Consider the following 12,186-nt stretch of genomic DNA (forward strand, 5'->3'; position numbering starts at 1 on the left):
CAAGGGATCTAAGCTAGCAAGACAAACCAAAAAGGCTATCACTATTTATAGGATATGCTATACGACAGATACAAAAAAAAATTCTATGTGCTACAAGGCTCTAACAAAACTTAGGTGTGCTAATACAACTTACAAAAATAAGCTAAAGGAGTAACATGTGCGCAGGTTTCACCCGTGTCAATTGTCTGCTCAGTTTGCTTTCTCTTCTCAAATAGCAGATATACTTCAAACAGGAATGGCTCTACTCACAAATGCTTCTGATTGTCCTTTTTTAACTAGAGTTTCTCTGATGTTCACAACAACACTTTACACACAAGTCATAAAAATAAACGCCTATCGTAAAAGGATAAATCTATCTAACATCACTTAAACTTAATAGTACCTAGACTTAAAATACTTAAACTTAAAATATTTAAACTTAATAGAACTTAACATTACTTAAACTTATCTTTACTTAAACTTAACAGATTTTTAAATCGACAGAACTTACATGTAAAATAACTTAAATCTAACAAAATTTCAACAAAACTTAACTGACTTAAAATTCTACATAACTTAAACCTACTATAATTTAAACAGAATCTAGCTTTACTTAAACTTAATAACACTTAAATTCAACAGGAGATAAATTTAACAAAACTAAACCTTAACAGTATTTAACATTTAATGGCACTTAATAGATAATTTAACTTAAACTACTTAGCAACGGATAATACTTACTATAGAAATAAAATATAGCATTTACTATAACTTACCTACAGGCCTGATTCTAAAATACTAAATTAAACAAGTTTCTTCACATATTTGCTGCAGCATTTTTATACTTTAATGCACTTAAACATAAGAAGTTTGTTCAAGGTATACCTGTGGAAAAATTCTTTTAAATTCAGTGCTTGCTTTTACTTTTATCACATCTAAACAAAGCTTAAAAAATACAAAAACCACACTCATTACATCTTACTTCTACAACCACTTTAACACATTTTTACCATTTTTCAATTTTTTCAAAATATAATTTCAGAGTTTAATGTTCTACTGACTGAGTTAGTTGGGCTTCTGATATTTAAAGTCTCTTTCACAGTGTCTGCTAGGAAAAACAAAAAGTCCTTTTGACTTAGGTGAAAAACGTCTTGACCGTAATGGTCCTCGGTGTCCTTTGTTTATTATCACTGGCTTCTTAAATGCAGTAGAAATCTTTCTTTTGTTGACAAGAGTCACATTTATTAAGCTGTTAGGTCTCACACTGAAGCTTTTGCCGGCTGCGGGGCGGAGGGAGAGCGCTCCTGCTGGAAGAAGCGCTCGAGTCCCGTGGCGCTTGTGTCGGAGGGGGCGAACCCCCCCGTGGCTGCTGCCGCTGCCACCACTACAGCGCAGCATTTCAGGTGGCCGCTCACCGCGGCTGCTCCCCATGGCGGAGCGCCCATGCCGAGTTCGGAGCAGCACAGCCTCGCAGGCGTCCCGAGCCGCAGCTGCTGCTGTGCACTCAGAGACATGCTGAAGTGTATTGTATATCACCCACCATGGCTTGCTCGGTTTCTTTGCTGACTTATCATCTTCTAACACTGCTTCCCACAGTATATCCCCAGATTTTCTCCATTCCGAGAGTTCATGTGGGTTAAGGAAAGTTTCTTCAGTGTATCCGTAGGCTAATAACAAATCTATCCCCTTTATCCCTCGCCATTCTAGATACACGGTGGATAATTTATATGCTGCTTGCCTTTTCATACCTCTTTCGTGAGCGCTCTTGACGCTTTCCAGGCTTCTGGCAGCAAGTATGGCTCAGGTCATCGATGTGAACCCCGAGGGTGCTTAAAAATTCTGGCACCTATGATTTAAAATATATTATGTTGTTGTCATTTACAGAATACACCCTGTGGGAAGAGGGATAAAAGTGTTTATTATGCTAATAGCAATGAGTATGCTAATAATGAGGCAAGGGCGGAATTGACAATCAACCATCTAGCTGGAGAAGGACAACACAGCCTACCAGATGATCAAGCAGCAGGTATCCTCACAGAAGTATTGGATGATATCAAAGAGATGGCTTTGCAAGCTTTAATCGAGATATCAGATGGCAGCACCCCCAATTTGAACTAGCTTGGGTGGCTCCAGCTAAAGCTTTAGGACAATCAGACCATCTTAGGTGCCTGTTAAGTAAGCAAACCAATGCTACCTCCCTCACATTGTGCGGCCTGCTCTCAGACATAGAGACCATCAAACATGCCACCTTGCAGAACAGTGATAGAGTTTTTACTCTGGGCAAAGGGGCATGGCTGTGTAGACTCTGAGGGCATGTGTTGCATGAACCTCTCCATCCACAGCTAGTCAATCCACAAGAGCATTCAGGTACTTGAAGGATTCAAGAAGCTTCAAGTGGAAAAAAAAGACTGGTTCAATAAACTCTTCCAGTCCAACGGACTAAAGGGTTGGATGATGTCTAGCTAAAACAGGACTATTAATTCTCTTAGTGGTTGTTGTTGTATTGTTAATTTTCCCATGATTTTTTGAATGCTTTTAGAAAGTCTTACAAAATTCTTTCAGTTCCATCTTTGTTGTAAAACAGAAAGGGGAAAGATACCCAACACAGGCTCCTCATGGACTCCTTGGAGGAGAGAATTGGAGGCCAGGATGGCACAAAAACCTCTCAGAGACTCAGTGAGGAAAGGAAAATCCTTAAAAGTACCTAAAAGTATTCTTAAATCCATAAAGTACCTTAAAAACTTTGAGTATCTCAAAGCATTAATGAGCCCTTCTAAGTTTCAGTACAAAGCTCTCAAGGGACTCGTTAAAGCAGATAATTGGGGCCATGATGGCACAAACCTCTCACAGAGTCTGTATCAAAAGGGAAACATCAAGTACTTTGAAAAAACTGAAGTACCCTGAAGCATAAATGAGCCCCACTGAGTGTTGTTACTGACAAAGCCTCTTCAGGGACTAATTACAGCAGCAATTGGAGGCCATGATTGCACAAACCTCTCAGAGACTCCAAGGCAAAAGCCAAACCCAAAGTCCTTTCAAAAACCTGCAGAGAGGCTCCTGGCCCAGAGGCAGCTCCTGGCACGGGCAGCGCTGCAGAGAGACAGCTCTGGCCAGGAGCAGCTCCTGTGCACAGCCCAGCAGGGCTGGAGCACTGCCTGCAGCCACCCTGGGCACAGCACAGAGCACACAGGGGTTAAACTCAGCCTGGGCTGGGAGCGCAGAGCAGAGCTCACTCGGGGCTCACCAGAGCAGAAATCATCGGAGGTTTGAAACAGCCATTCCCTGGCTGTGGGAAGAGAAGCTGCCGTTCCTGCAGGGATCTCCTGGAGCTGGCACATCCCACAGCTTTGAGGACCTTTCAGGAGGACTCTCAGAGCTGCTCCAGGGCAGGGCTGTGGCCCCAGGGCAGGGCTGGCTTTCCCTGCTGCCCCAGCCCAGGCACAGCCCAAGGCAGCTCCTGTTGCCAGGCTCTGCTGCAGGGCTGAGCAGCCGGGGCTGCAGCCAGGGGTGCCCAGGGCTGTCCTGCAGTGCAGGGTCCTGCAGCCCAGGGCGCTGTGCTGGGGCAGGGACTCTGCTGCTGCCAGGGACAGCTCTCAGCCAGCCCTGGCAGCTGCTCCCAGCGCTGGGGAGAAGCTGTGGGGGGAAGGAGCCACCCTGAGCTGGGCAGGGGCTGCTGCTGAGAGGGGCTGGGTGGGGCAGGGCTGCTCCCAGCTCCAGACCTGCCTGGGCACAGCTCCGGAGGACACTTCCCAAAGAAGGTAAGCCAGGGATTGCTGGGAAGATCAGGAGCTTTCCTGAGAGTGTTTTCAATTTCCTACTTGGAGAAAGATGGGAATGTTGGGGTGGTGACAAAAAGTTTTTTGTACTTTTTACATTTTTATATATTCATAGCTCTCCAAATTACTATTTTATAGTTACAATACTATAATCCTTACTTAACTCTATTAAACTCTTAACTGTATTAAACCACTATTATATTCTTATATAGCTTTAATCCTGAATTAAATCTAGTATGTTTCCTTACCTTTCTCTTAATAACCTGTCTAAATATATTCCTAAAATGCTGTATAGTCCTGTTCTTTTATATAGTTCTGAAATACTATATAGTCTTCTAGGTACTGGACATATAGGAGCATTTTGGGTTTTGAGAATGAGCAGAATATGAGCAGTCATTATAAAAAGTGAAGGCAAAGAAGCCTTTGGACCTACTCCAATGGGTTGACCCAGGGGTGTGTAACTAGGGAAACTGAATCTCCTTTAGGATGCTCCTGTTAAATATCCTAATTATCAACCTTAATAAATTGTTGAAATCAGGAGGTGGGTGTGCCCTTTCCCACTGGGACACCTGGAAGTTTCCAATAAGTGTCTGGCTTTTACTTTACTTTACTCTTCTAACACTGCTGCAAGGGTATTTTTTTCCTCTTTGCATTATAGACAACAGGGGGATGAGAGAAGCAGAACAGGAATTGTAATCCCAGAATCCCAGGACATTCTGAGTTGAAAGGGACACACAGGATCATCAAAGGAATGTTTGAACATTTACACAGACTCCAGAACTGTGACTTAAGCTGGTCAGTCTCTCTGCTGGGAGCCTCTCAAAGGCCCTCAGCCACTCCTCAGCCCTGGAAGCAGCAGCATCACCTCTGCAGGGCCCAGCAGGGCTCTCCTGAGCTGCCCTTGCCCAGCTGCACACAGAGCCTGCCCCAGCCAGGGCCCTGCACGCAGGCAGGTTTCTGTAGGGCCCCGGCCAGGGCACACAGGCTGGGATGGGCTCTGTGAGCGCTGGCAGGGACAAGGCTCCTCTCAGGAGGGAATGTCCAGGCCCAGGGAGACGCTCAGGGAAGGAGAGGGGGCTGAAGAGAGCAGAGCTGGGGGCAGGATGAGGGCACGGTTGGTGTGTGATTAGTGCCAGGCACAGCTGGGCACGGGAACACTGTCCTGAGTGCTCGGCTGTCTCTGCCCTGCCCTCTCAGGCACAGCACCACAACATCTTCTCTTGGTTCTGCCCTGCCCTGATATTGTCACTGTTATCTGCTGCTCTCATGGAGGCTCTGGCATTTGCACCAGGTGAGTCAGGCACTGCCCTTGGCATTCCTGCCAGGCAGGGGTGTGTCCCTGGGAATGGGGTGTCCAAGCTTCCCTGGCACCTGTGGGGCTGTGGGCAAAGCAGTCCATGGGAAAGGGGAATGAGCTGAGCCCCCTCCCTGAGATCCCATCATGGGCACAGCCAGGGATCTCCTTGCTGTGCCCTTCCAAGCTCTGAGCTGCCCTCCTGGGTGCAAATCTGTGCCAGAGCCTCTGGGAGTTCCCTGAATGTCCCATGGGGAAGGGCAGAGCTGCCGGAGCTGAGGAAATGCTGTTGGGTTTGCCAAGGGAGCCGTGAGCGTCCTTGGCACAAGGGGGTTCTGAGACTTTGCCCAGAGACCTTGAGAGAGAGTGAGATATTCAGGGATCCCTCTGCTCTGGGCAGGGTCTGGTTTATCCCGGGAGACCCAGGAGTGTGATTGTGCTCTGATTGCAGCCTAAGGTGCAAAGCCAGAGCAGCTGGGAACAAGCCCATCCAGCCCCTCACCTTCCTTTAGCCGCAGGGAATACTTTCCCTCACATCTCTAAGTGTGAAACTCTGAGTGCAGCTGAAATGCTGGGGATTTCTGACCTCAGAGAGCCAGGAATGATGTGTGGGGAGGCAAACAATTCCTAAAACCAACTCCTGCCCTCTATTTCCTTTAGAAATGGGAGTGCAGACACTACCAAGCCTTTCTGCATTAGGAGTGGTTCCTCTGACAAATCCTGAATATCCAGCCTTGTCCTTCTGCCCCATGGCCACAAACCCAGAGCAGTGAGGCAGGGATGGCTCCTTGAGGGCCCCCATGCACAGGCCTGGCTGCTCCTGGCAAACTCAGCCTGCACAACTGGAGCTCAGGCAGGGACCCAGGTGAAGGTTTGCCCAGAGAAGGAACAAGGGTGGGTGAGTCCCAGCAAGACAGTCTGCAGGGAATGGCCCAGGTTTGGCTCAAAGCAGCCTCTCCTGACCTATCACTGTCCTTTCTCCATGAACAGGTCCCCATGTGCAGCCACAGCAAATGTCCAACAGCAGCTCCATCAGCCACTTCCTCCTGTTGGCATTGGCAGACACGCGGCAGCTGCAGCTCCTGCACTTCTGCCTCTTGCTGGGCATCTCCCTGGCTGCCCTCCTGGGCAACGGCCTCATCATCAACGCTGTAGCCTGCGGCCACCACCTGCACACGCCCATGTTCTTCTTCCTGCTCAACGTGGCCCTCAGTGACCTGGGCTGCATCTGCACCACTGTCCCCAAAGCCATGCACAATTCCCTCTGGGACACCAGGGACATCTCCTACATTGGATGTGCCACACAGCTCTTTTTCTTTGTGTTCTTCATTGGAGCAGAGTTTTATCTGTTGACCATCATGTGCTACGACCGCTACGTTTCCATCTGCAAACCCCTGCACTACGGGACCCTCCTGGGCAGCAGAGCTTGTGCCCACATGGCAGCAGCTGCCTGGGCCAGTGCCTTTCTCCATGCTCTGCTGCACACGGCCAATACATTTTTCCTGCCCCTGTGCCATGGCAATGCCCTGGGCCAGTTCTTCTGTGAAATCCCACAGATCCTCAAGCTCTCCTGCTCACAGTCCAACTTTAGGGAACTTGGGCTAATTGCTGTTAGTGTGTGTTTAGTATTTGGCTGTTTTGTGTTCATTGTTTTCTCCTATGTGCAGATCTTCAGGGCTGTGCTGAGGATCCCTACTGAGCAGGGACGGCACAAAGCCTTTTCCACCTGCCTCCCTCACCTGGCTGTGGTCACCCTGTTCATCAGCACTTCATTTTTTACATACCTGAAGCCCGTCTCTATGTCCTCTCCATCCCTGGATCTGGCCCTGTCAGTTCTGTACTCGGTGGTGCCTCCAGCCCTGAACCCCCTCATCTACAGCCTGAGGAACCAGGAGCTCAAGGCTGCAGTGTGGAGACTGATGATGGGATTGTATCTCAAACATTAACCTTCTGGCCAATTTTTGCAACTCACTTGTAATAAAAGCCATCTTTGATACTCCTTTTTGTTTTCATTTTGGAGGTTCTTTACTGTTGTTTTTATTTTTTTCATATTTACACAGAGAAATGTCACTTTTTCTGCTATTTCCCATTTAATTTCTCTCCACCTTCCCTGTGGTCACAGACTGTGCCAATGAGGAGCTATTCCCTTGGTGGGTTTTTAGGGAACTAAAGGATGTCCCAGCAGAGTTTTCTGCAGAGATGCCGTTTAGTTGCCTTCTCTGGAGCTGCAGCAGCAATGTCTGTGTGCAGAGCTGGGGCACATCAGTGCTGGCCCAGTAGCTGTGCCCAGCAGCAGCAGCAGCACTTGGTGTTGCCAGTGCTGCTGCCATGGCCCTGCCCCGCTGCCCTGGGGGCCCTGGTGTTGCTGCGGGGCCTGAGTGCTCTCGGGGCCAGGCACAGCCCTGGGGGTGGCAGTGCCGGGGCTGCAGCAGGGACAGGCCATGGGCACTGCTGGGGCAGTGCTGACGCCTCAGGCCAGGGCCTGGGGGCTCCAGGCTCCTTACCCAGGCTCTCTCAAGAACATGGCCAGGCCAATGCTCAGCACAGAAAAGCCCCGTGAGCACCTGGCCGTGGGCAGGTTGGGGGCAAACAGCATGGCTGGAGCTCTGCAGGGGCCCTGGGATGGAAGGGATGGGAAGGAGCAGCAGAGCAGGGGCTGATCCATCCCCAGTGCACTGCACAGCCCAGGGCAGCGTCCCAGAGCGTCCTCATGGAGCTGCCAACAACATCCCCCCTCTGCAGCCCTGGCCTCTCCCCCAGCTCACACAGGTGCCCCATCCTTGCAGGCACAGACACGGCAGCACTGGCTCAGGAGCCCCTGTTTGCATTGCACACAGCAGGGGGAGCACGCCCATGCTGTTGGTGTGGGGACATGAACCTGAGGGAGCACAAATGCCATCAGCCCCTGGGGCCAGCAAGGGCTGGGGGACACCAGGAAAACCACTCAGCTTTGTCCTGGCCTCTGCAGTCAGCCAGAAAGTTTGTTCCCATCAGCTGGGATTTTCCTGTCCCACTGCAGCCGCTGTTGCTCAGAGCCAGGGCTGCCTGGCAGCCACCCCCAAACTGCCCTCAGCATTTCCTCTGCTTCGCATTTGCTTTCTTTATACCCCCTGCTTCACATTTCTTCTAATTGCCCACCCCAGGGGGCCACAACTGGACACAGCACTTGAGGTGCTGCCCAACCAGTGCCCAGCACAGGGGAAGAATCACTGCCCTGCTCCTGCTGGCCACACCATTCCTGATCCAGGCCAGGAGCCATTGGCCTTCTTGCCCACCTGGGCACACTGCTGCCTCATGCCCAGCCTGCTGTCCATCAGTCCCTGCAGGTCCCTTTTTGCCTGGCTGCTCTCCAGTCACTCTGTCCCCAGCCTGCAGCACTGCAGGGATTGTTGTGGCCAAAGTGCAGAACCCAGCACTACTTGGTCTTCCTAAACCTCACCTTTTTGGATTTGGGCTCTGGATCCAGTCTATCCCAGGCACTGTGCAGAGCCCTCCTACCCTCCAGCAGATCAACACTCACACCCAGTTTGGTGACATCTGCAAAGATGTCCTTGGCTCCATGGGGCCCCTCAGTGTCACAAAGGCCTCTTGGTCACACCAGGCCATGCAGTGTCACTCTGGTCTCCTTGGATCCATGTGACCATGCAGAGCAAATGGTGTCCTTGGTTCCATGGGGCCCCAAATATGACAATGGTGTCCTTGGTTCCATGGGGCTACACACTGTCACAATGTGCTCGTTGGTGCTGCAGCTTCACAGGAGCCCCTTGGTTCCACGGGCCCCCGCAGTGTCAGAAAGGCCGTGGAGTGTCCCAATGGTCTCCTTGATTTTGCAGTGTCAAAATGGTGAAACCCCTTGGTTACACAAGGCCCTGAAGTGTCACAATGGTCTCTGTGGTTCCACGAGGACCCAGATTGTCACGATGCACTCCCTGGCTCCATTTGGCCCCAGAGCACCACAGTGGACCCCTGGTTCTGGTGGCCTGCACGGTGTCACCATGGTCCTCTTTGTTCCATGAGGCCCTGCAGTGTCACAATGGCCCCAGAGCATCCCAATTATCACAGAATGACAGAATCAAATAGGCTGGAAAAGACCTTTGGGATCATCAAGCCCAACCAATACCCTAATACTGCCTTGTCACCCAGATCATGCCACTAAGTGCCACTGGAGAGGGACAGTGACTCTGCCACCTCCCCCCTGGCCAGCCCATTCCAATACCCACTCACCCTTTCTGTGAAGAACTTCTTCCTGTTGTCCAGCCTGAACCTCGCCTGGTGCAGCTTAAGGCTGTGTCTTCTTTACCTGCCCTCCAGCAGATCCACACTCACACCCAGCTTGGTGCCATCTGCAATTTGTGAATGGTGGACTCGATCCCCTCAGCCAGATCATCAGTGAAGATATTAAACAGGACTGGGCCCAGCACAGACCCCTGGGGGACAGCACCAGTGCCTGGACACCCAGTGGGTGCAGCACCATCCCCACCACTCTCTGGGCCCAGCCTCCAGCCAGCTCTTGACCCTGGGAAGGGTGAACATGTCCAAGCCATGGGCTGCAGTTTTTCCAGGGAATTCTGTGGCTCATGGTTTTAAAGGCTTTGAAGTCCAGGCACACAACATCCACAGCCTTTCCTGCATCCATAGGTGGGTCACCTGGTCATTAAAGGAGATCAGGTTGGTCAGGCAGGACCTGCCACCCCTAAATCCACGCTGGCTGGCTCTGATCCCTCGGCCATCCTGTGGGTGCCCTGTGATGGCACCCAGGGTGATCTGTTCCATATCCTTGCCGGGCACCCAGGTCAGGCTGACAGGCCTGGAGTTCCCCAGCTCCTTCTTCCAGCCCTTCTTGGGGATGGGCTCACATTGGCACCTCCAGTTCTCTGGGACCTCCCTGCTGAGCCAGGACTGATGGTAAATGATGGAGAGCAGCTTGGGGAGCTCATCCACCAGCTCTCTCATCCCCCTGGGATGGATCCCATCTGATCCCACACACCTGTGAGCATCTGATTGGCTCAGCAGGTCACCAACTGCTTCCTCCTGGATTACGGGGGCTGTTCTGCTCCCTGTGCCCATCTACCAGCTCAGGAGAACATTTGTCATGAGGACAACCTGTCCTAATATTGAAAATTGACACAAGAAATTAAATAGCCTAGTCTTTTACTTATCTTCACTTACTCTGTTCTCAACTTCAATCAGTAAAGGACTGTGGTTCTCCTTCTCCCTCCTTTTGCTATAAACTTTTTATAAAAATATTTTTTATTCTTCTTACAGAAACCGCCAGGTTAAGGTCTAAATGCGGTTTCACCTCTCAACTTTTCTTCCTGCGTAATCTAACAACCTCCTTAAACACTTCCTGAGTTGCTGGCCCTTTTTCCCTGAGTTCCTACATAAACTCCATGCCCTGCCAGGCCAGTCATTTACCTCACTAGCTCATCTTTTGCTGCACTGGGACAGGCTGCTCCTTCCCCCTTAAGATTACTTTCTTGAAATGTGTCCATCCTTCCTGGATCCCTTGGTTTTTAAGGCCTGTGTCCCCTAAAAAAAATCAGTACCAGATTTAGTACTCCACACATCAGCATCCTAAATAGATCAAAGTCTGCCCTTCCTAATTCCAGTGCAGAAGTTTTGTTGCTGCCCCTCTTTCTTTCACAGAACATTGAACACTTGATTATTTCATGGTCACTGTGCCCCAGGCAGCCTCCAAACCCCACATCTGCCACCAGCCCTTCTCTGTGAACAGCAGCACACAGAGCTTTCCTTGGCAGTAGGAGTGTCACCAAAAATTCAGTAAAACATAAAACTCCTTAACACCAATGCAGCATTAAGAAGCAGCATTCTTTATTCAGCTGGATGCACGGGGGATAGCTCCTTCCAAAGCCATGCATGCTGAGCACAGGAAAGTTTCTGTTTCTATTCCGTATTTTGCACACATATTCATTGATTGTCCTAGACTAAACATACATATGATAATAATTTCCCCAAAATCATTAACATATTTCCCCTCCCCTTTATCCATGTGTTCTTCCAGACCCTGGGGATCTCTCTGGTGGTCCCTGGTGGTTGTGGACCCCAATGTTCCTGTGGGCCTGGCTGAGCTGGCAGGACACTGAGGCTGGTGAACTTGCTGTTCCCCTTCTCACACAATGGGCACTGTGTGGTTTCCATAGGCCTGGGGTTGTGGAGAAAAAGCTCCAGGTGTGAGTTCACCTGGCGGAGACAATTTATCATCCGGTTACATGAGGTCACAGAGTGGGCAATGACATCACAGAGTAGGGTAGGTGAGGTCATAGAGAAGCTATGACATCATAGACTTCCTCTGTGACATCACAGACCCAGCTGTGAAATCACAGGGCAGGGGTCCGACATCACAGAGCAGATTATGACATCACAGAGTTGGCTGTGACATCAGTGACCAGCGATGTGACATTAGAGAATGGGCTGTGACATCACAGAGCAGGCTGTGACATCCCAGAGGGGCTGTGTGACATCCCAGCAGGGCTCTGTCAGGTCACTGGGTTGGTCACTCCGCCCCAGATCCCCCTCACAATTTCTCCCAACAAGTCCAATGCTGTTCATGCCCAGCAGGGTCCCTGTCCCCTGGGATCCCCCCGGCCCACCTGGAGCCACAGCCTCCACCAAAGGATGTTCCACAGGATCCACCCCAAAGCCTGACAGGGGACAAGGGGCCAAGGCTGTGTGACCAGGACAGCAAGGACGTGGGTTATCCAGGTCACTGTGGCCTGGGCTGGGTTGGCCATGGCAGGAAAGATGTCTGGCAGCTGGAGCAGGGTCTGGGAAGGGCCTCCAAGGTGGGCCTGGAGCCCTTGGGCTGTGAGCAGAGGCTGAGGGAGCTGGGCTTGTCCAGCCCAGAGCAGGGAAGGCTGAGGGGCTCCTCATCCCAGCCTGGCAGTGCCAGCGAGGAGGGGATGGAGAACACAGAGCCAGGCTCTTCACCAGGGGGCTGGGGGGAGACAAAAGCCAATGGGTGGAAGGGGAAGGAGGGCAGATCAGCCAGGACAGGAGGAGATGAAATGAGTCAGGCTGGTTTCAGCATTTCCTCAACACCAAAAGCAGCCTGACCTCCCATCTCCATCCACCACTGACAGCTTTGCAAATCAGGAATTGTTGGAGCTGTTTTTCCCC

At 50.7% G+C, this 12,186-nt stretch overlaps 1 protein-coding gene across 1 annotated transcript; it reads left to right on the forward strand.

Moving 5' to 3' along the window:
* The first annotated feature begins 6,062 nt into the window (after positions 1-6,062).
* On the forward strand, positions 6,063-6,995 carry LOC131096345 (olfactory receptor 14A16-like). Its single transcript, XM_058044684.1, has one exon. It carries the CDS (start codon positions 6,063-6,065, stop codon positions 6,993-6,995), a length of 933 nt encoding a protein of 310 aa, XP_057900667.1.
* The last annotated feature ends 5,191 nt before the right edge of the window (positions 6,996-12,186 follow it).

The sequence above is a fragment of the Melospiza georgiana genome, unplaced genomic scaffold, assembly GCF_028018845.1.
Source record: "Melospiza georgiana isolate bMelGeo1 unplaced genomic scaffold, bMelGeo1.pri scaffold_29, whole genome shotgun sequence".
Classification (NCBI taxonomy): Eukaryota; Metazoa; Chordata; class Aves; order Passeriformes; family Passerellidae; genus Melospiza; species Melospiza georgiana.